At 46.6% G+C, this 24,870-nt stretch overlaps 1 protein-coding gene across 1 annotated transcript in view; it reads left to right on the top strand.

Annotated features, from left to right (window-relative positions):
• LOC144495159 (putative ATP-dependent RNA helicase DDX60) overlaps nucleotides 1–24,870 on the top strand; it is a 150,239-nt gene that overhangs the window by 89,957 nt on the left and 35,412 nt on the right. Inside the window, exons 27-31 of the mRNA XM_078215140.1 lie at nucleotides 7,136–7,288; nucleotides 12,809–12,913; nucleotides 14,413–14,613; nucleotides 18,947–19,051; nucleotides 23,480–23,621. Coding sequence (XP_078071266.1) covers nucleotides 7,136–7,288; nucleotides 12,809–12,913; nucleotides 14,413–14,613; nucleotides 18,947–19,051; nucleotides 23,480–23,621 — 706 coding nt within the window. The remainder of the gene's footprint in view (nucleotides 1–7,135; nucleotides 7,289–12,808; nucleotides 12,914–14,412; nucleotides 14,614–18,946; nucleotides 19,052–23,479; nucleotides 23,622–24,870) is intronic.

Below are 24,870 nucleotides of genomic sequence, written 5' to 3' on the forward strand. Positions count from 1 at the left end.
CTCCTCTAAACCTTTCCCCATGCACCTTAAACCTATGTCCCCTATTACTTTTCTACCCTAGGAAAGAGCATCTGATTATCCACTCTGTCCATGCCACTCATAATCTTATAAACCTCTATCAGGTCACCCCTCAACCTCCAGTGAGGTTCCAGTGAGAACAAACCAAGTTTATTCAATCTTTTGGAGCTATTGCTGTGGCTCTGGAGTCACATGTAGGCCAGACCAGGTAAGGACAGCAGATTTCCTTCCCTAAAGGACATTAGTGAACCAGATGGGTTTTTCCGACAATGGTTTCATAGTCATCAGTAGAATCTTAATTCCAGATTTTTTAATTGAATTCAAATCTGCCGTGGCGGGATTCGAACCCGGGTCCCCAGAACATTAGCTGAGTTTCTGGGTTAATAGTCTAGCGATAATACCACTCGGCCATCGCTTCCCCAGTGTGTTACTGTGGAAGGCTGGGCTGACGGAGTTGACCCGGTGTTGGATTTCCTCGTCAGTGGTGCTCCTTTGAGAGAGGTGGATGCCGATGTTCGGGAAATGCTCAAACCTTTTCCAGAATCTCTGCTTCAACATGGACGGGAGGTGGAACTATTGGCTGAGCGATTCTGGGTTGAGTTTTGTATTAGCAATGTTCAAGGACAGGCAAAGTGACTGCTACGCAGAATTGAATAGATTGAGAGTGGCTTGTAAATCGGGTTCCGTGTGGAAAACAGGATCATCGTTAAGAAGAGAAACATCTTCAAGGGAATTTTATCCTTTTGGTCTTTGTCTGTAGGAGATGCTGGTGGCTTCAGAAGAGCTCATGATGGATAGCGTATTGTTGGATCTCCCGGGCTTCCTATTCCCACCACATCTCCTTTATTCTTTGACTTTGTCTTTGGGGACTGGCATGGTGGCACAGTGCCTAGCACTGCTGCTTCACAGCGACAGGGACCCGGGTTCGATTCCCAGCTTGGGTCACTGTCTGTGTGGAGTTTGCACGTTCTCCCCGTGTCTGCGTGGGTTTCCTCCGGGTGCTCTGGTTTCAAAGAACAAAGAAAATTACAGCACAGGAACAGGCTCTTCGGCCCTCCAAGCCTGCACTGACCATGCTGCCCGACTGAACTAAAACCCCCTCCCCCTTCGGGGACCATATCCCTCTATTCCCATCCTATTCATGTATTTGTCCAGACGCCCTTTAAAAGTCACTATTGTATCTGCTTCCACTACCTCCCCTGGCAGCGAGTTCCAGGCACCCACCATCCTCTGTGTAAAAGACTTGCAGTAAGAAGTTTAACAACACCAGGTTAAAGTCCAACAGGTTTATTTGGTAGCAAAAGCCACGCAAGCTTTCGGAGCCTTAAGCCCCTTCCTCAGGTGAGAAAACTTGCCTCATACATCTCCTTTAAACCTTGCCCCTCGCACTTAAAGCTATGCCCCCTAGTAATCCACTTTCCCACCCTGCGAAAAAGCTTCTGACTATCCACTCTGTCCATGCCCCTCATAATCTTGTAGACTTCTATCAGGTCGCCCCTCAACCTCCGTCGCTCCAGTGGGAGCAAACCAAGTTTCTCCAACCTCTCCTCATAGCTAATGCCCTCCATACCAGGCAACATCCTGGTAAATTCTTTCTGTACCTTCTCAAGCCTCCACATTTCCTCCCACAATCCAAAGCTGTGTAGGTTAGGTGGATTGGCCGTGTTAAATAAATTGCCCTGGAGTGGATTAGCAGGGTAAATACGTGGAGTTACGGGGATAGGGCCTGGGTGGGATTGTTGTCGGTGCAGGCTCGATGGGTCGAATGGCCTCCTTCTGCACTGTAGGGATTCTATGATTGAGTTATTGGAATGGCAACTTCTCCACATGCAAAAATGGGTTGCTCTGCCCAGCAATGAGGGCTTCTCATTATTGTTCAGAGAGGTTATGAATTAACAATGCACAAACCCAGTGGTCTGGGCTCAGGAGCCTAATGCAGATGATGTGGTTTGATTCCGCCTGTTCTGGAGTTGAGTTGGATGTGTGAAGGTTTTCCAGGCTGATCTTGAGCTGCACTTGGAATTCCTTGCATAGAAACACAGAAACTAGAAGCAGGAACAGGCCATTCGGCCTCTGCCATTGAGCCTACTCCATCATTCATGTTGATCATGGCTGATCATCAAATTCAATATTCTGATCCCGCCTTCCTCCCATATCCCTTAATCCTTTTAGCTCCAAGAGCTATATCGAATTTCTTCTTGAAATCACACAATGTTTTGGCCTCAACTATTTTCTGTGGTAGTGAATTCCACACATTCACCACCCTCTGGGTGAAGAAATGTCTCCTCACCTCAGTTCTAAAAGGTTTACCTCTTATCCTCAAACTATGACCCCTAGTTCTGGACTCCGCACCATCGGGAACATTCTTTCTGAATCTACCCTGTCTAACCCTGTTAGAATTTTATAAGATTCATTGAGACCCCGTTTCACTCTTCTAAACTCCAGTGAATATAATCCTAACCGACTTAGTCTCTCCTCATATCCTGCCATCCCAGGAATCAGCCTGGTAAACCTTCACTGCACTCCCTCTATAGCGAGGACATTCTTCTTCAGATAAGGACACCAAAATTGCATATAATACTCCAGGTGTGGCCTCACCAATGCCCTATACAATTGCAGCAAAACATCCCTATCCCTATACTCAAATCCTCTCGCTATGAAGGCCAACATACCATTTGCCTTCTTTACTGCCTGCTGTCCTGCGCGCTTACTTTCAGTGACTGATGCACGAGGACTCCAAGGTCTCATTGGGTATCCACCTCTCTCAATCTACACCCATTCAAGTAATAATCTGTCTTCCTATTATTGCTACCTTTACTACCTATTGCTCTCTTCAGCCAGGTTGCTGTCCCACTGACATTTTGGGCAGGGTTTTACGGCCTTGTTCATCCCAAAGCCATAAAGTCACACCCGAGGTCAATGGACCTTTCCATGATCTGCCCCTCACCCGCTCCAATTCCCGTGGCAGGCAGGATGGTAGAACTCCAGCCATTGATCTTTATCGTCTTGGACTTTTTGGATCTTGCGACGTCTGGGTGCTCGATGGATTTTCATCACCAATCGAAGAAGATTGTGCGTCTCACCAAGTGCGAAAGCGAAGGCGGCAAGGTGATCCCTATCATCGTGGGCCTGACACGGCACTGACATCTGACCAACGAGCCATTGAGATCACGCGGACAAGGTCGGCGCACTGAGGTTTCCGTGTTAAGTATCATCACACACTGGCTTCTGTCAGAGTCCATCTGGCAAGTCCTGTGGTGATGGAGAATTGGTGACGGGCGCAGGGGCTATGGTCCTGGGAGTCCCAGTTAAGAGCAGGCACCCAGGCACCAGAGGGAAGAAAGAAAACTTTGCATTTTGCAATTTGGAACATTTGAACACTGATGGATAATCCCCAGAGTGGCCGTCCAGAAAGATGAGTTGTGTGACGTGAGCTATCAAGATTCCAAACTGACATCACCTCTGTGAGGTCTGTCTCCCTGGGGAGGGCCAGCTGAAGGAACAAGCAGGGGGATAAATCTTCTGCGGGGAAGGCAAGGCTGACACCAAACCTCATGTCCACAGAGTTGGTTTTGTCATCCAGGATAAGATCTTGGCCGCACTGCAAGAACTCCCCAATTGTATAAACGAAAGACTCATGACACACCACTGACAGCTCAGCCAGATCCAATATGCTTCCATAGTCAGTGCCAATACCCCGATACTTGTCTCCGATGGAGATGTTCAGACAAAGTTCTACCCTAACCTTGATGAAGTCCTCACTGCCATCCCAAAGAAAGAAAAGATTATCTTTCTGGGACAGATTAATGTCAAAGAGTAACTCACCTCCTGACTCCCCAAAGCCTGTCCACTATCAACAAGGCACAAGCCAAGAGTGTGATGGGATACTCTCCAACAACACTCAAGAAGCTCGACACCATCCAGGACAAAGTAGCCCGCTTGATTGGCACCCCATCCATTAACATCCACTCCCTCCACCACCGATGCTCAGTAGCAGCAGTGTGTACCATCTACAAGATGCACTGCAGCAATTCACCAAAGATCCTTAGACAGCACCTTCCAAACCCACGACCACTTCCATCTAGAAGGGCAGCAGATACATGGGAACACCACCACTTGCAAGTTCCCCTCCAAGCCACTCACCATCCTGACTTGGAAATATATCGCCGTTCCTTCACAGTCGCTGGGTCAAAATCCTGGAATTCCCTCCCTAACGGTATTGTGGGTCAACCCACAGCACGTGGACTGCAGCGATTCAAGAAGGCAGCACACCACCACCTTCTCAAGGGCAACTAGGGATGGGCAATAAATGCTGGCCAGGCAACGATGCCCATGTCCCATGAATTGGGGAGGAGTTGGCCTCGTAGTTTTATCGCTAGACTATTAATTCAGAAACTCAGCTAATGTTCTGGGGACCAGGTTCGAATCCCATCAAGCAGATTGTGGAATTTGAATTCTATAAAGAATATATGGAACTAAGAATCTACTGATGACTATGAAACCATTGTCGATTGTCAGAAAAATCCATCTGGTTCATTAATGTCCTTTAGGGAAGGAGATCTGCTGTCCTTACCTGGTCTGGCCGACATGTGACTTCAGAGTCATAGGTTAGAATCATAGAATCCTACAGTGCAGAAGGAGACCATTCGGTGCATTGAGTCTGCAATGACCACAATCCCACCCAGGCCCTATCCCCACATTTACCCTAGCTAGTACCCCTGGCTCTAAGGGGCAATTTATCATGGCCAATGAGCATGGCCGGAGCATCCGGAGGAAACCCACGCAGACACGGGGAGAATATGCAGACTCCACACCGAGAATTGAACCTGGGTCCCTGGCGCTGTGAGGCAGCAGTGCTAACCACTGTGCCACCATGCTGACTCCCAAAGACAAAGTTGACTCTCAACTGCCCCTCTGGAAAAGGGCAACTAGGGATGGGCAATAAATGCTGCCAGCCAGTGACGTCCATGTCCAATGAATGAATTAAAAAAAGAATAAATAAAGAAAAAGGAATGGCAAAACTCTTGTATCTAGAGAGGGACCACTGTGGGAACTATTAGTGGGAAAAACTAGTGTCCTGCTGATAAAGAGAGCTCAGCATGACCTATTTATGATAAACAACCCCTTCCACTAGAAGGAAATATGCAAAGCTGCATGGGGGCATCACACATCAAAACACTGGCCATTCCTGCATGATATAATCATTCTGGTCAGAGATCAAAGTGGTATCTGGAACACTCGATCCAGGTGGGGGTCTGATGCCTGCCGGTCTGAGTGAACTGGATTCAGATAAGAAGCAGAAATAGACGGAGTGTATGATTACATTAAGATTAGGAAAGAAACAAGACAAGAAGGAAAAGTAAGAAAAATATTTCAATGGGTTTCATTTGCAAACACGAACAACCTGCAATAAAATGACAGAACCATTTAACCTGTTCCTTCCCTGGGCATTACATTAGCAATGATGATTAGGACATTTACACGATTAATTACCAACTCGAACTCTCTGCCGGGTGTTTAATATGCAAATCCAGCAAGTTCTTAAAATAATCAGGGCGGTTACATAGAAGACAGGAGCAGGAGGAGGCCATTCGGCCCTTCGAGCCTGCTCCGCCATTCATCACAATCATGGCTGATCGTCCAACTCAACAGTCTAATCCTGCTTTCTCCCCATAACCTTTGATCCCATTCGCCCCAAGTGCTATATCCAGCCACCTCTTGAATACATTCAATGCTTTGGCATCAACTACTTCCTGTGGTAATGAATTCCACAGGCTCACCACTCTCTGGGTTTGAGGGCACGATGGTGTTTGTGCAAAGCAAACTTTCCTTTGAATGATAACAAGTAGCAAGGCCGAGAGATTTGTAACTGACAGAGTGACTCTTCAACTCCTAAGCCTGTTGGCCGATTCAGAACAGTGTGAGTGAGTAACATGCTGTTCTTATTCCAGGAAGATTTGGTTTGACTATTTTATCGATTAAAGTGCACATGTTGCAGATATTTTAGCTTCATCTGATTTTTTCAAATTGCACAGCTGGCAAAAGGATAAGAGGTAAAGCCTGAGAACCATGGAATTCATAGAATCCCCACAGTGCAGAAGGAAGCCATTCGGCCCATCGAGTCTTCACCGACTCTCTAACAGAGCATCTTACCCAGCTCGACCCCCTTCCCTATCCTGTAACTCTGTGCATTTACCACTCTAACACATCTTTGGACACTAAGGGGCAATTTAGCATGGCCAATCCACCTAACCTGCACATCTTTTGGACTGTGGGAGCAAACTGGAGCACCTGAAGGAAACCCATGCAGACACGGGGAGAATGTGCAAACTCCGCACAGTCACCTGAGGCCGGAAATGAACTCGGCTCCCTGGCGCTGTGAGGCAGCAGTGTTAACCACTGTGTGAGCGTGCGCACGTGCGCGAGCGTGCGTATGCGCAAAATTCATTCCTAGAATGTGGGGGATACTGGCAAGGCCAACATGTATCACCCTTTCCAAATTATCCTGAGAAGATGCATGCTTGTGTATATGAAGTTGGATATAAGTTCACACACAACACATGTATTTTGACAGTTTGTGAAGTTACAATGGTTACGTAAGGAAGCAAGTTCCCAATGTGTCTGCCTGGCAATTAAGCATGTTTTTAGTCGCTAAACAGTGGAGGAGTGCATGGATTAATGAACAAATACATATTTTATTCATTCCTGGGACATGGGCGTCGCTGGCTGGCCAGCATTTATTGCCCATACCTGTGTTCCCCTTGGAGGGCAGTTGAGAGTCAACCACACTGCTGTGGTTCTGGAGTCACATGTAGTCCAGACCAGGTAAGGACGGCAGATTTCCTTCCCTAAAGGACATTTACGAATCAGATGGGTTTTTCCGACAATCGTCGGTTTCATGGTCATTGGTAGATTCTTAATTCCAAATATTTTTTATTGAATTCAAATTCCACCATCTGCCGTGACGGGATTCGAACCTGGGTCCCCAGAACATTAGCTGAGTTTCTGAATTAATAGTCTAGCGATAATACCACTAGGCCATCGCCTGCCCATATGATGAATTAAGGAATGCGGTTTAATCAAGCAGGTCAACTGATTCCAATTTCTGCTCTCCTAGTTCATGAAGAAGGTCTTCTTCCGCATGCGAAGAGTACACATTGCCGGCTACTATCAAAGAATGCTGTGTCGAGGCATTGGCTTCCACCACTCATCAGTCAATAGGCACATGAGGCAAGCTGTGGAGATGTTATTCAGACGTGGGTTTATCAAGGTCAGTAACTATTCAGTAGTGCAGTGTTTGTGATGCGCATATTTTAAAGTCTTTCTTTGTTTTGAGGGTTAGGATGGTCTGACTATTAATAAATTAACAGATGGATATCAGGTTTGCTGATACGAGCTGAAAAGTTATCAGAGTAGTGTAATGTACTAACCATGTGAGGGATTGTGGGTTTTAACAAAAAGAAAAGAATGTGTTTCACAAACGTAGATTCAAGCTAAAGAACAAAGAAAAGTACTCAGGTCTACAGAGGGGGGCGTCTGGGAGGTTGACCGAGAGTGCAATGGTAAGATCGACCCCGGCATCAAGAAAGGCAGGGATTGCAGGTTTCAAAGAAGAATAAAGAAAAGTACAGCACAGGAAAGGCCCTCCAAGTCTGTGCTGATCAAGATGCCCTAACTAAACTAAAAAAATCTTCTGCCCTTACTCCGTCCGTGTCCCTCTATTCCCTCCCTATTCATGGACCCATCCAGATGCCTCTTAAATGTTGCTAATGCGCCTGCTTCCATCACTTCCTCTGGCAGCGCGTTCCAGGCACCCACCACTCTCTGCGTGAAGAACTTCCCCTGCACATCTCCCTTAAACTTTCCCCCTCCCACCTTGAACCTGTGCCCCCTTGTAATTGACACTTCCACCCTTGGAAAAAGTCTCTGTCTATCCACTCTGTCTATGCCACTCATAATTTTGTAGACCTCTATCAGGTTTCCCCTCAGCCTCCATCTTTCCAGTGAAAACAATCCTAGTTTATTCAATCTTTCCTCATAGCCAACACCCTCAAGACCAGGCAACATCCTGGTGAACCTTCTTTGCATTCCCTCCAACGCATCCACGCCCTTCTAGTAGTGTGGTGACCAGAACTGCATGCAATACTCCAAATGCGGCCTAACCATGGTTTTATATAGCTGCAACATGATTTCACAACTCCTGTACTTAGTGCCCCAGGTAATGAAGGCAAACATGCCATATGCCTTCTTAATCACCTTGGCCACCTGTGTTGCCACTTTTAGGGAACTAACAACAACAGATTTATTCTAGGAGGTCTTCCATGTACAGAATACAAACAAACAAGGAAGTAAAAGCAGCAGCCTCTGCAAACACCCTAATGACATTGCCAGCAAATCATGTGATCAGCTCTTAAAGCAACCTGCAATCCTTTTAAGCATGTAACAAGTAGGGAGTGAGATGGATGTTGGAATGGGGCTTCTTTATCCAGAGATTTTGAGACTCTGGGCTGAGTTTTTGATTGTGTGATGGGTACTGACTGTCTGTCTTCTTTCAAGAGGGAGCTAGACTCAACCACATTGTTGTGGGTCTGGAGTCACATGTAGGCCAGACCGGGTAAGGATAGCAAATTTCCTGCCCTAAAGGGCATTAGCGAACCAGATGGGTTTTTACAACAATCGACAATGGTTTCATAGAATCGTAGAATCCCTCCAGTGCAGAAGGGGCTAACAGCCCATTGAATCTGCACCAACTCTCTGACAGAGCATCTTCCCGAGACCCTCTCTACCCCTGTAATCCCACACACATTTACTATCGCTAATCCCATCTAACCTACACATTTTGGGACACTAAGGGGCAATTTAGCATGGCCAATCCACCTAACCTGCATATCTTTGGACTGTGGGAGGAAACTGGAGCACCCAGAGGAAACCCCCGGAGACACGGGGAGAACGTGCAAACTCCACACAGACAGTGACCCAAGGCCGGAAGTGAATCCGGGTTCCTGGAGCTGTGAGGCAGCAGTGCTAACCACTGTGCTACCGTGCCGCCCAAATATCCATCATTCGACTTTTAATTCCAGATTTTTATTGAATTCAAATTTCACCATTTGCCGTGGTGGGATTCGAAACCAGGTCCCCAGAGATTACCCTGGGTCTCTGGATACTTGTCCAGTGACAATACCACTACGCCACTGCCTCACCAAAATCTTGAATTAGATTGGTTGAGGCATTGCCATGGAGAATGCACCAGGGAGCTACTGCCCCCGCCCCCCCCCCCCCATCCTTTTGTTTCACATTGGCTGTTCACAATGTTCACAGTGGCTACAAAAGCAGGTCAGAAGCTAGGAATACTGCGGCGAGTAACTCACCTCCTGACTCCCCAAAGCCTATCCACCATCTACAAGGCACAAGTCAGGAGTGTGATGGAATACTCTTGTGGTGAACCATCGTTGGTTCCCACTAGGTAGTACTGAGCCAGGGTCTGGCCAGTACTACGAGTATGTATATATGTTGCTGTTGGGGTTAGGGATGGGTTGTTCTACTTGTTGCTGTTGGGGTTAGGGTTGGGCTGTTACACCTTGTATTATAGTTATTGTGGTACATCCCAGTCAGGCTCCGCCTCCTGGGAGAGGTATAAAGGTCACTGCTCTGTCTGGGACCCCTCAGTCTGGGATTGTGTACTATACATGGTAGCTTCGTTGTAATAGTAAATAAAAGCCTTTATTTCCTTGAGCATCTCAAGCCTCGTGTGTGATAACGCGCATCAATTTTATTTACTATTACAACGAAGCTACCATGTATAGTACATGATCCCAGACTGAGGGGTCCCAGACAGAGCAGTGACCTTTATACCTCTCCCAGGAGGCGGAGCCCGACTGGGATGTACCATAATAACTATAATACAGGTGTAACAACCCAACCCTAACCCCAACAGCAACAAGTAGAACAACCCATCCCTAACCCCAACAGCAACATATATACATACTCATAGTACTGGCCAGACCCTGGCTCAGTACTACCTAGTGGGAACCAACGATGGTTCACCACAACTCTCCACTTGCCTGGATGGGTGCAGCTCCAATAACACTCAAGAAGCTCAACACCATCCAGGATAAAGCAGCCCCGCTTGATTGGCACCACATCTACAAAAATCCACTCCCTCCACCATCGATGCTCAGTAGCAGCAGTGTGTACTATCTACAAGATGCACTGCAGCAATTCACCAAAGATCCTTAGACAGCACCTTCCAAACCCACGACCACTTCCACCCAGAAGGACAAGGGCAGCAGATACAGAGGAACACCACCACCTGCAAGTTCCCCTCCAAGCCACTCACCATCCTGATTTGGAAATATATCCACCAGTCGCTGGGTCAAAATCCTGGAATTCCCTCCCTAACGGCATTGTGGGTCAACCCACAGAACATGGACTGCAGCGATTCAAGAAGGCAGCTCACCGCCACCTTCTCAAGGGCAATGAGGGATGGGCAATAAATGCTGGCCAGCCAGCAATGCCTGTGTTCCACAAATGAATTTTTAAAAAATAGACAGATACCGACCACAGTTAACCTGCCCGTACTTGCAAAACTCAGACATAAAGCTTAATGTTAGATGCAATTCCACGACCAGGGCATAATTTGCTGACTAATTCCGATTATGTTAAGTATTACGCTAACAACCGATTTAAGATTATCAGTCATGCTCACAATGTGGCTCACTTATGCTTGCGAGAAGCCATATATGTTCACACACAGGGACCTACCCTCTGCAGGCGAAAGGAATATGTTCAGGCATTGCGTCTTTTTTGAATTAACTTTTAGCCTTTACCTGGTAAGTAAGTCACTGTTAGGAGGGTAACAAGCTATTCTAGATTGGGTAATGTGCAAAGAAATAGGATTAACTAATGACCTCATAGCAAAGGTTCTCCTAGGTAACAGTGATCACCTCATTAAATTTCACATTCAGTTTGACGGTGATAAGAATGGGTCTAAAATGAGTGGATTAAACTTAATTAAGGGCACTTATGAGAATATGAAGACACAGTTGGCTAAAGTGAACTGGGAAAATAAAATGAGGGATTTATTAGTAGATTGCAGTGGCAGACACTTGAAGAAATATTTCATATAACAATCAACAAAGGTACATTCCAGTGAGAAAGAAAGACTTTAGGGGAAAGGTGCACCATCCGTGGATAATTAAGCAAGTAGTATAAAGTTGAAAGAACAATTGTAAAATTCAAGGTGAGTGACAGGTCAGAAGAATGGGGACAGTAAGAGTTCTCACAACATCAGGTTACTGTGCCCACCCCAGTCAATCGCCAGCATCTCCACATCAGGTCAGAAGATTGGATAGAATATAAAACCCAACAAAGCTCCCCAGTGTGTCAGTAGCATCATGCCTGGAGTGAAAAATCCAATCCCCGTATTAATGCCAAAATAGCAAATTGTTGGGGGTCTAGTCTGACTTCATAATATAAAGTTAAAGTTTATTTGTCACAAGTAAGGCTAATATTACTACTGCAATGAAGTTACTGTGAAATTCCCCTAGTCGCCATGGTCCAGCGCCTGTTCAGGCCAATGCACCTAACCAGCACGTCTTTCACAATGTGGGAGGAAACCGGAGCACCCGGAGGAAACCCCCGCAGACATGGGGAGAACGTGCAAACTCCACACAGACAGTGACCCAAGCCAGGAATCGAACCCGGATCCCAGGCGCTGTGAGGCAGCAGTGCTAGCCACTGTACCACCTATATTGGATACATTTTATCTCATGGGCTCAGATGTTGAATTAAGACACTTTTGTAGAAGTCAGAAGACTGGAAGGAAGAAGAGGAATTTTAAGTCATGCATTGATCCAGCTGATCTGGATCTACCATCTAATTGAAACATATAAGTGATAAGATCCTGAGGGGATTTGACAGGGTGGATGCTGGAAAGATGTTTCCCCTCATGGGAGAGATCAGAACTAGGAGGCACAGTTTAAAAATAAAGGCTCTCTCATTTTGAGATGGAGGTAAGGGGAATTTTCTCTCAGCAGGTCATGAATCTGTGAAACTCTCTTTCCCAGAGAGAGATGGAGGCACAGTCATTGAATATTTTTAAGACAGAGTTAGACTAACAAAGCAGTCAAATGTTATCAGGGGTAAGCAGGAGGTGGAGTTAAGGCCAACAAGCAGATCAATCATGATCTTATTGAATGGTAATTTAGTGGTGTAGTCACCAGTATTTTGTATTGTGCGTGTGGGTATGTCGGTAGTTATATTTAGTCATGGCTATCATTGTCTGTGCATTATTATTGGCAAGGACGGTGATCTCTGTATAATTATTTTCTATGACTGTGAATGCCTTTGAACTCTTTTATCTGGTGAAATAACATAAATCCAGAAGTGAAAACATCTATTCGTTCATAGAAAGTTCCAGTAGTAAGGTTCAAGTAGGGTGGCACAGTGGTTAGCACTGCTGCCTCACAGTGCCAGGGACCCGGGTTCAATTCCAGCCTTGGGTCACTGTCTGTGTGGAGTTTGCACATTCTCCCCATGTCTGCGTGGGTTTCCTCCGGGTGCTCTGGTTTCCTCCCACACTTCAAAGATGTGCGGTTTAGGTGGATTGGCCATGCTATATTGCCCCTTAGTGTCAGGGTGACCAGCTAGGGTAAATGCATGGGGTTATGGTGGGATTGTGATCAGTGCAGACTTGATGGGCTGAATGGCCTCCTTCTGCACTGTAGGATTCTATGATGTACACAGTAGGAGACAGAATTCAATGGCTAAACCTTTCTCTTTTTCTATTCAGGTGGTTAGTGCGACCTCGACACTTGCTTTGGGAATCAATATGCCCTGCAGGACTGTGGTCTTTCTTCAGGATTCGGTGCACCTGGATGCTCTCACTTATAGACAGGTAGCAGAAACAGAATGTGGGCAAGTAAGGGGAGGTGATGGCCTAGTGGTATTATAGCTCGACTGTTAATCCAGAAACTCAGCTAATGTTCTGGGGACCTGGGTTCAAATCCCAACACTGCAGATGGTGGAATTTGAATTCAGTAAAAATTTGGAATTAAGAATCTACTGATGACCTTGTTGATTGTCAGGAAAAACCCATCTGGTTCACTAATGTCCTTTAGGCAAGGAAATCTGCCGTCCCTACCTGGCCTGGCTGACATGTGACTCCAGAGGCAACGTAGTTGACTCTGAACTGCCCTCCCAGGGCAATTAAAGATGGGTAATAAAAGCTGTCCAGCCTGTAATGCCCATGCCCCATGAATGAATTAGACAGGAATGATAATTGGTTTAGGGAAAGATCATACTTTCTCCACATGGGGGACAGGCTCGATGGGCCTAGTGGTACCAGGCTTCTGGGGCTCAAACTCAATATGAGGCCCCACCAAGGCCCAACGTGAAAATATCAGGCCTTTCGGCTGAATCCATCATGTGGCTTTAACAAAGCACATTGGACCTCCCTTACACGAGGTGGCCCCCTCACTTTTGGACCCAGATACCACCAGGATGTCAGGGGCCAATCCTCCTCTGCAGCCTCCGGCCTGCAATCCCCTGGCAGCCAGTAGGAGGCGCAACTGTTTGGCATAGATTGGACTCTAGTGAATGCTACGGCCATGATCCACAGCTGTTTAAATTTATTTTTGGGGGCGGGGGGGGAGGCGGAGGTTGAGGGTCCCACATCTGACTCCCTTCAGACTGCTCCCTTTCTCCACCCACTTCAGGGTTGGAATGCGTCCTGTCCCCTACAATCACGTCTCCCTTTAGAAATTGGGTCTTGTGATTAGAAAGCGTAAAGTATCCATTGTTTTACTGTTGTTAACTTCAGCAGAGACATGGGGAGCACATTTTCCAGGAGGTATTTGCCGACATTAGGGCAGAAACTCCAGGCCTGTGAAAGCAAGAAGATAGGAAATGGCATCAAGAGTAACCATCCTCCACCATTCAGTGTGATCATGGCCGGTCCTCTGCCTCAGCTCCACCTGACTGCCCTAGTTCCTAATTCCTAGATCCCCTCAGAATTTAAATATCTGTCAATCTCTGCCTGAAATAGTCAATTCCAAAGATTCACACATTCCTGAAGACATTTCTCCTCATCTCAGTCCTAAAGACTGAGCCTGCCACCCCTGGTCGAGAGCCACCAGTCAAGAGAAATATATGGCCGGGATTTTATGACCGCGCTCGGGCGAGGCTCGTAAAGTCCAGCCCGAGGCCAACGGAGAATTCCAGTCCGCGAGCCTCGTCCGCCCCGATTCCGGGACGGGGCGAGGCGGTAAAATTCCAGCCATAGTCTCTCAACATCTCCCCCTGCAAGAATCGACATTGGAGACAGATGTTGCAGCCCTCCTCTATCAGATCGCTCCCCCGGAGATTCAGATGTAACCGTCTTCCTTCCCGTTGCAGATGTCAGGGAGAGCCGGACGTCGGGGTATGGACAATATCGGGAGGGTGATTTTCCTGAACGTGCCTCTACCGAAGATACAGAGACTAATAAAAGCCAACGTCCCTCAACTGAAGGGCCAGTTCCCCCTGAGTATAAGCTTGGTGCTTCGCCTCATGCTGTTAGCTGCCCGGGCAGATGACAAGGGCGATGCCAAGGCCAAGGTACTTTGACATTTTTCTCACCCGGTCAATGTCCTCTTCTTGTTCCTTTGCTGTGTTGCTGTCACCAGACCCTCTTCCCCAATCACCTCAGCGTTTGCTGAGCTATGTTGGCCCTCAATTAAGCGATGCTTTTATTTGAAGATCCTCATTCTTGTTTGCAAATCTTTCCATGGCCTTTCCCTCCCTATCTCTGCAACCTGCTCCAGCCTCACATCCGTGATCTCTACTCTCTTCCAATTCCAGTATTCCTGATGTTAATCACCCTAAGAAGTCTCACAACACCAGGTTAAAGTCCAACAGGTTTATTTGGTAGCAAATACCATAAGCTTTCGGAGACCACTCCATCTGACGAAGGAGCAGCAAGCTCCGAAAGCTTATGGTATTTGCTACCAAATAAACTTGTTGGACTTTAACCTGGTGTTGTGAGACTTCTTACTGTGTTTACCCCAGTCCAACGCCGGCATCTCCACATCTTAATCACCCTGCCATTGGCAGCCCTACTTTTAGTTGTCTTGCCCCTAAGCTCTGGAACTCCCTCCCTCAACCTCTCCACCTCTCCATCTTTGATTTTGATTTGATTTGATTTATTATTGTCACATGTATTAGTATACAGTGCACGCAGTACAGACAAAACATACCGTTCACAGAGAAGGAAAGGAGAGAGTTTAGAATGTAGTGTTACAGTCATAGCTAGGGTGTAGAGAAAGATCAACTGAGTGCGAGGTAGTTCCATTCAAAAGTCTGATGGCAGCAGGGAAGAAGCTGTTCTTGAGTCGGTTGGTACGTGACCTCAGACTTTTGTATCTTTTTCCCGACGGAAGAAGGTGGAAGAGAGAATGTCCGGGGTGCGTGGGGTCCTTAATTATGCTGGCTGCTTTTCCAAGGCAGCGGGAAGTGTAGACAGAGTCAATGGATGGGAGGTTGGTTTGCGTGATGGATTGGGCTACATTCATGACCTTTCGTAGTTCCTTGCAGTCTTGGGCAGAGCAGGAGCCATACCAAGCTGTGATACAACCAGAAAGAATGTTTTCTATGGTGCATCTGTGAAAGGTGGTGAGAGTCGTAGCTGACGTGCTAAATTTCCTTGCCAAAATCCTTTCTATGCCAAATCTCTCTCACTCTCTCTCTCTCACTCTTTCTCTCTCACTCTCTCTCTCTCTCCTCCTCTGAGGTACTCCTTCAAATCTGCCTCTGTCACTTCACTGTGACTCGGAGTGAAATTTGATTTCAGTGCATCCCTGTGAAGCATCTTTTGATTTCTTATGTGTTAGATATATATAAATAAGGGCAGCACGGTGGCACAGTGGTTAGCACTGCTGCCTCATAGCACCAGAGACACGGGTTCAATTCCCAACTTTGGTTGCTATCTGTGCGGAGTCTGCACATTCTCCCCGTGTCTGCGTGGGTTTCCTCCGGGTTCTCCAGTTTCCTCCCACAGTCCGAAAGATGTGCTGGTTAGGTGGATTGACCATGCTAAATTCTCTCTCAGTGTACCCGAACAGGCACCGGAGTGTGGCAACTAGGGGATTTTGAGAGTAACTTCATTGCCATGTTAATGTCAGCCTTCTTGTGACACTAATAAATAAACCTAAAACTTAGACTTAAAATGCAAGTTGTGTTTATTGACAGAATGAGGAACAAGGTGGCATAAGGTCAGGATGGCGTTAGTGCAGCTCAGGTAGAGAATAAAGAACAATATGGGATTGGTTCGGACAAAGGGCTGTTTGATAATTTCTACGTAATTCCAATCATGAAACTGAGAGATTTTTGCTCAGCATGGAGGGGACGGCCAAGGCAGGTAGATGGAGATCAGCGATAGATCGACCATGAAATAATTGAATCAGGGAACAGACTCGAGGGGCTGAATGGTCTCCTCTTGTTCCTATGTTCCTTCCTATTTAATTCTGTCAGGGAGGGGGAATGGGTCCCTTTCTCTCCATCTCTCTGACATCTATCCATTTCTCTCTCTCTTGCTGTCTCTCTCTTTTTGTCCCCTCTCTTTCCAACTCTCTTTCTATCTCTCTCTCCTTCTGTCCCTCCACATCTCTCTCCATCTCTCTCTGACTCTCAACCTCTCTTTTGTTCTCTCTCTTTTTATCTCTATCTCTCTCTCCCTGTCTCTTTCTCTCTCGGTGTCTCTCTTTCTCTCTGTCTTACTCCCTCTCTGTTTCCCTCTCTGTCTTTCTCTCTCTCTCTGTCTTTCTTTTTCTCTCTGTCTCTCTCTCTCTCTGACTCTCTTGCTCTCTGTCGTGACATTAGTGTACCTTTAGGGGATGTTTTTTAAAAATCCTGCTCTCACAGCCTAAGCTGATGTCATTGTTACCGAGTTGTCTATGAAGAGTCCTTTTATTGCTCCTTACCTGGCTTAAGTGGGGGCCTCAGGAACTTTCTGGGATTAGTTTCATGGCCCTGCATTGTTAGGAGGAAAAATGGTTGACAGGTCAAATGACAGGAGCTCTTTCATTTTCAGTTTTGAGCTGCTGTTTATATTTGGTTTTTGAAAGGGACAGCAAGCTGAAAAGAAGTGTTTCTCCCTCTCCCTGTTTTATTTGGAAATTCTGCAGGTTAGCTGAAAACCTTCCTGGAATAGAAAATCTGCAGTTGGTTTGCCTAGAGTCTCCCTGGTGTTCTGGGAAGCTGTTCTGACTTCAGGCTGTTCTGAGTGTATCGGGAGAACTGCAGAATTCATCTAAAGGACTCAATTCCAGTATCTCGTGAGCATTGGTCTTTGCTGTGTTGAACTTGTTTAAAGGGTTGTTTGTGGGATTGGTTTTGATTGGAACATCTTTGATTTATTTGTTGAAGGATGTTTTTATTTGTTGAAGGATGAGGGAGCTAGGGCTGTTCTCTCTGGAGCGGAGGAGGCTGAGGGGAGACTTAATAGAGGTGTATAAAATGATGAAGGGGATAGATAGAGTGAACGTTCAAAGACTATTTCCTCGGGTGGATGGAGCTATTACAAGGGGGCATAACTATAGGGTTCGTGGTGGGAGATACAGGACGGATATCAGAGGTAGGTTCTTTACGCAGAGAGTGGTTGGGGTGTGGAGTGGACTGCCTGCAGTGATAGTGGAGTCAGACACTTTAGAAACATTTAAGCGGCTATTGGATAGGCACATGGAGCACACCAGGATGATAGGGAGTGGGATAGCTTGATCTTGGTTTCAGATAAAGCTCGGCACAACATCGTGGGCCGAAGGGCCTGTTCTGTGCTGTACTGTTCTATGTTCTATGTTCTATGTACTTGTGTTTATAATTGATAAAAGTTATTGCTAATTTTCTGACTATACATGTTAACTATATTTTTAATTAATCTTTGATAAAAAACTCCCTAGTGGGTCATTTGAATCATACCTGAAGTGAAACCTATCGTGCTTATCCTAGCCAAATTCAAGCTGCAAAACTAATGATCCAGGCGGGCTCCATAAAACACTTTGGAGTTTCTGACCTGAACCATAACACTGTCTCGCTCTCTCTGGCTCCACTCTGTCTCTTGCTCACTATCACTTACTGTCTCTTTCTCTCTCACACACTGTCTCTCACTCTCTCTCTGTCCCTCTGTGTTTCGCTTTCTCTCTCTCACTCTCACTCTCTCCCCCTCTCTCTTATTCTGTCTCTTTCTCTCTCACTCTGCCTCTGTCTCTCTCTGTCTTTTGCTCTCTCTCTCTCTCCCTCTCACTCTGCCTCTCTCTCTCTCTCTGTCTTTCGCTCTCTCTCTCCATCACTTCCTCTCTCTCTCTATATATATATATCTCCTTCTTCCCTTGTTACAACTGACTTTCCAAAATTAACATTGATAAGGTCATGGGGAGAAGAAGCCAGCAGGGGTTTGTTATCTGGGAGTGAGCTGGCATCTAAGAACATACACGTGACTAAGAGGTGTGGTGGGAGGGGAGAGAGGAAGGAGGTGGATAGATTGAGGTTTTTATTAGTGTCACAAGTAGGCTTACATTAACAGTTACTGTGAAAATCCCCTAGTCGCCACACTCTGGCATCTGTCCGGGTACACGGAGGGAGAATTTAGCATGGCCAATGCACCTTAACCAGCACGTCTTTGGACTGTGGAGGAAACCGGAGCACCCGGAGGAAACCCACGCAGACACGGGGAGAACGTGCAGACTCCGCACAGACAGTGACCCAAGCCAGGAATGAAACCCGGGTCCCTGGCGCTGTGAGGCAGCAGTGCTAATCACTGAGGACATGAGAAGGGGGAGAAGAGGGAAAAGAAGAGGGGGAGACTGGGTGAGGGGTGGGAAAAGCCCATTCGGAGGGTGAACCAGTAAGATGAAGGCTTCTTCACTGATGTGACTGTGTTAAAAACTCTTCCTAACAGGCGCTGTCAGTGCTGCAACATTCCATGATGACCTTCAATCAACCCACAAAGCAGAACATTGTCAAATTCTATTTCCTGTTCTCACTGCAGTTTCTGCTCCAGGAGGTGAGTGGATTAACCATTCGATAAATTAATCATGTTTTTGAAATTTGGGCTTTGGAAACCTCCGGCAGGAGATACATGAGTCAGGTATTTCCTCCCTCTGCCCTGGTTTGATGTTGCCGGAAGCACATTGGAAAATCTCAGTTACTTCTCAGTGACAGTGGAGGGGAGGGACCAGCTCCAAGGAATTCCCAGCTTCCTCTCTCCAGCCTCCGCAACGGGGGAACCCACTTTTCCATGTTCACATTGATCTGCATTTATCAGCCACGCCTGTGGGTGGCGCTGTGATCGGCAGATTGAAGGATACCTCACGGAATATTGGCTGCAAACTCAACCCCTGCACCATCTTTTGTGCATTTGACATCGATTGGCCTGTGTTCAAATGTATAACCTCTTTACAAATCCATCAAGTGGCAGAATTGAGGACTTTGTGGAGGAAAACATATACTAGGCAGCGAAATAACTCCTCCAAGGCCGGTTCCCCTTCACCAGGTTCCCTTTATTTACAAACTCGATTCCACTCCTGAGTACTTCTGCTACAAAGTCAGAATCCGGAGTATCAGTAGCCCTGACACTATATACACAGGTGAGACTCCCTAGTGGGGCAGGCAATCATTACCTCAATCAGGGAGCTCGTACGCCAGGAGGCCCACCTCATAGGCCTCGTTGAAATCATTACAGCCAGTCACTAATAAACCCAGTCGTGAATTCAGGAGAAATTGTATTTCCTCGAGCTATCGCTGTCGCAGGGGATAGTTAAGGCAAAAATAGTGAAAATATTCCTCACAGAATCGGAAAGGTATGAATGACCAGAGAATCTGTGTTTATAATGTTGGTTGGGGGATAAATATTGGCTAGAGTTCCCAGGCATGGGAGAAAGGCACTATCTCCCCTGCCCTTTTTCGAAATAGTGCCATTGGATCTTTTACACCCAGCCAGATGGGCAGACAGGGTCTCATTTCCAATCTCATTGGAAAGACTGCACCGCCAACAGTGCTGCACTCCCTCAGTGCATTAAAAGCCAAGTTTTGTCTACCCTATCAGATGCCCTGAGAGGGCAGGAAAAAGGAACAGAGGAGTTATCCCTGGTACACTGACTGTTCATTATTTCTCAGCCTACATCTCTGAAACAGATGATTTGGTCATTTATCACAACCCTGATTCTCTGTAACATTGGTGGACAACCTAGGACCCAGGGGACACATGCATCCCGTCTGGGTTCTGAGTACGGTCCACAAGACATTTTGCCCATGCACAAGGTGGCCACATTCCACTGATTTCCATCCATGTAGTTTTTTTTTCCCACCGGTATTATTGTTTTTTATTATTCATTCTTGGAACATGGTTGTCGCTGGCTGGCCAGCATTTATTGCCCATCCCTAGTTGCCCTTGGAGGGCAGTTGAGAGTCAACCATATTGCTATGGCTCTGGAGTCACAGGTAGGCCAGACCAGGTAAGGACAGCAGATTCATTTCCCTGAAGGACATTATATAGGTTTTTCTGACAATCGACAATGGTTTCATGGTCATCAGTAGATCCTTAATTCCAGATATTTTTTATTGAACTCAAATTCCACCACCTGCCGTGGTGGGATTCAATCCCGGGTCCCCAGAACATTGGCTGAGTTTCTGGATTAATAATCACAGAATCACAGAATACTACAGTGCAGAAAAGGCCCTTTGGCCCATCGAGTCTGCACCGACACATGAAATGCCCTGACTTGCCCACCTTATCCCACTTGCCAGCACTTGGTCCATAACCTTGGATGTAATGGCGTGCCAAGTACTCATCCAGGTACTTTTTAAAGGATGTGAGGCATCCCGCCTCCACCACCCTCCCAGGCAGCGCATTCCAGACCCTCACCACCCTCTTGGTAAAAAAGATTTGCCTCAAATCCCCCCTAAACCTCCCACCCCTCACTTTTAACTTGTGTCCCATTAGTTGCGTTTCTGGGTTGATAGTCTCGTGATGATACCACTGGGCCATCACCTCCCAACTAAAGTGATTCGCATGTAAAGCAAGGTCAAGTGAAGTGAGGTGTGTGCTGATTGCTGGCAACATTGACTGCGAGAGCCATCGCTCCCTCTGTGTCCAAAGTGTCAATATTTCTTTTATTTTTACATTGAAGCTGATGACAGTTCTCTGAATATATAAATGATGAAGCATTTTCTATAACTTGTTATTAAATATTTGGCGTGTGTTAAATGTATTTAATCTTATTTATGGGGGTCATGGTTAGTGAACAAGCCCCATTTCAATCTTGCAGCCCATTGAGGTGAAGGAGGGCCATTCATGCGGTCCAATCATAAGCCTAGGTTGCCTACCACTGCTCTATAAGCAAGGGGGTCAAAGGTTATCGGGGGTAGGTGGGAATGTGGTGTTGAAGCAATATTATATTGAGTCATGATCGTATTGAATGGTGGAATAGGCTGAATGGCCGACTCCTGCTTCTAGTTTCTCTGTTTCTATGTTACAAACTTGCATAGGTCCTAATTCACATGTTTGTATCTTGTTAGTGGGAGCTTGCTTCACATGAAGGAAATCAGTATTAGTAGAGAAATGGTTTGGGGGAAATTGATGGGATTGAAGGTGGATCTATCTCCAGGGCCTGATAATCTTCATCCCAGAGTACTTCAGGAAATAGCCCTGGAAATAGTAGATCTATTGGTGGTTATTTTCCAAAATCCTTTGGATTCTGAACTGGTTTCTACAGATTGGAGGGTAGCGAATGTAAGCCCGCTATTCAAAAAGGGAGGTAGAAAGAAAACAGGGAACTATAGACCAGTGAGCCTAACGTCGGTACTGGGGAAGTTGCTAGAATCCATTATCAAGGATTTCATAACTCAGCATTTGGAAGGCAGTGGTATAATCAGACAAAGGCAGCATGGATTTACAAAAGGGAAATCATGCTTGACGAATCTATTGGAATTCTTTGAGGATGTAACTAGTAGAGTTGACTGAGGAGAACCACTGGAGACTTTCAGAAGGCTTTTGACAAGGTCTCAATGACAGACTACTTTGTAAAGTTAAAGCACATGGGATTGCAGGTAATGTCTTGAGATGGATAGAAAGCTGGTTAGCAGGTAGCAAAGAGTTGGCAAAAATGGGTCTTTTTCTGATTGGCAGTCAGTGACTAGTGGAGCTCCGCAGGGATCTGTGCTGGAACTCCAACTGTTCACATCATATATTAATGATTTGGAAGAGGGAACTGAATGGATTATCTCTAAATCTGCAGATGATACAAGTTGGGTGGGAGGTTGGGCTGTGAGGAGGATGCAGAGATGCTTCAGTGTGATTTGGACAGGCTGAGTGAGTGGGCATCTGCATGACAGACGCAGTGTAATGTGGATAAATGTGAGGTTATTCACTTTGGTAGGAATAATAGGAAGACAGATTATTACTTGAATGGGTGTAAATTGAGAGAGGTGGATACTCAACGAGACCTTGGTGTCCTCGTGCATCAGTCGCTGAAAGTAAGCGCTCAGGTACAGAAGGCAGGAAAGAAGGCAAATGGTATGTTGGCCTTCACAGCGAGAGGATTTGAGTACAGGGATAGGGATGTTTTGCTGCAATTGTATAGGGTGTTGGTGAGGCCGCACCTGGAGTACTGTGTGCAGTTTTGGTGTCCTTATCTGGGGGAGGATGTCCTTGCTATAGAGGGAGTACAGCGAAGGTTTACCAGGCTGATTCCTGAGATGACAGGTCTATTATATGAGGAGACACTAAGTTAGTTAGGATTTTATTCACTGGAGCTTAGAAGAGTGAGAGGGGATATCATAGAAACTTATAAAATTCGAACAGGATTAGACAGAGTAGGTTCAGAAAGAGTGTTCCCAATGGTGGAAGAGTCCAGAACTAGGGCTCATAGTTTGAGGATAAGGGGTAAAACTTTTTGAACTGAGGTGAGGAGAAATTTCTTCACTCAGAGGGTGGTGAATGTGAGGAATTCACTACCACAGAATGTAGTTAAGGCCAAAATGTGTGATTTCAAGAAGAAATTAGATATAGCTCTTAGATTGAAGGGATGAAGGGATATGGGGGAAGGGGGGAATCAGGATATTGAATTCAGTGATCAGCCATGATCAAGATGAATGGCAGAGCAAGCTTGAAGGGCCGAATGGCCTCCTTCTGCCTCTTGTTTCTATGTAACGCCTCCTCAACACCGGTGCCCAACAAGGCTGTGTCCTCAGCCCCTTACTGTGCTCCTTATACACTTATGACTGTCTCTAGATCTAGTTTCAATAAATTGGCTACTGCCTACAATAGTGACAACACTTCAAAAATACAAGTCTTTAGGGGTGTCCTGTCTAAATATAAGTCTTTCCTTTCTTGTGTCTTTATTTAGAGTAAATTTTCTGATGCGTGTTAAAGTTGGTTTGTAAAAAGGGGAGAGGAAGCTGGGTATTTAACTGCAATGATTGGTGACTTTAGGGCTATCTGGATCAAGAGGGTGAACCACAGGGATTCGCAGGCCTGGTAATGCACACCCACTATCACGAACCTGCCAACTTTGTCTTTATCCGGTTCCTGCTCGATGGACTGCTGCACAAGGTCTGTCAGCCTCCAAAAGCACGTGAGTTTTAAAACATTCCACAGGTCAGGAATCTCCCCCGGGGATGGAGAAGGACAGCGAGTACCCGCGATCGGCCTTCCCCCCCCCCCCCGCCCGCGGCTTTGCTGGCACCTCAGTGGCAATCCTGAATACACCTTTAAAACCCGGTTTCCATCAATCCCGATGGGCCGAATGGCCTCCTGCTGTGCCTCATCATCTCTGTTTCACTCCCATCCTCTCTCATGGTGGGAAGGTAGGAAAGCGTTCGCGGTGTGCCTGGAATTACCGGACCGGGGAACTGTTCTCCTACTTTTCAGATCGTGCTGCGGAATCGACAACAAGTTTAAAGTCTTGCCTGAGAGATTCTGACTGGGGTGCTGGGACTCCTCTGCTGTAGAAATTGTTTGGCGGAGCTGCAAATGTTCTCATAGAAACCCGACGGTGCAGAAGGAGGCCATTTGGCCCATCGAATCTGCACCGGCAACACCCAGGCCCTATCTCCGCCACCCCACATATTTACCCCGCTAATCCCACTAACCTATGTATCCTGGGACACTAAATTTAGCATGGTCAATCAACCTAACCCGCACATCTTTGGACTGTGGGAGGAAACCGGAGCACCCGGAGGAAACCCACACAGACACGAGGAGAATGTGCAAACTCCACGCAGACAGTGACCCGACGCCGGAATCGAACCCCGGTCCCTGGCGCTGTGAGGCAGTAGTGTTAACCACTGTACCACCTTGCCGCCCGATTCTGTTCTGTTGACTTTGGGTGGGTATTTCAGGTCCCGCAGCGTGGCAGGATCAGAAAATCCCACCCAGTGCCTTCGGTAATGCAGCACTCCCACAATGGCAGCCCTGTGATGGCAGACCAAGGCTTAAACTCACAACCAGTTGAGTGAGAGACAAGAGTGCCACAAATTCATTTTAATAATTCATTTACGGGATGTGGGTGTCTCTGGCTAGACCAACACTTGTTGCCCATCCCTAATTGCCCAGGAGAAGGTGGTGGTTCTTGAATCGCTGCATCCACGTGATGTAGATACACCCACAGTGATGTTAGGGAGGGAGTTACAGGGTTTTAACCCAGTGACAGTGAAGGAACGGCGATATATTTCCAAGTCAGGATGGTGAGTGACTTGGAGGGGAACTTGCAGGTGGTGGTGTTCCCGTGCTAAACAAGAGCCCCAAGAGTCAACCAAGAATCCAAATAGCAGAAAGAAATATTGCTTGTTATGGGTGGCATGGTGGCACAGTGGTTAGCACTG

Source organism: Mustelus asterias, chromosome 6 (assembly GCF_964213995.1).
Source record: "Mustelus asterias chromosome 6, sMusAst1.hap1.1, whole genome shotgun sequence".
In the NCBI taxonomy this organism is placed as follows: Eukaryota; Metazoa; Chordata; class Chondrichthyes; order Carcharhiniformes; family Triakidae; genus Mustelus; species Mustelus asterias.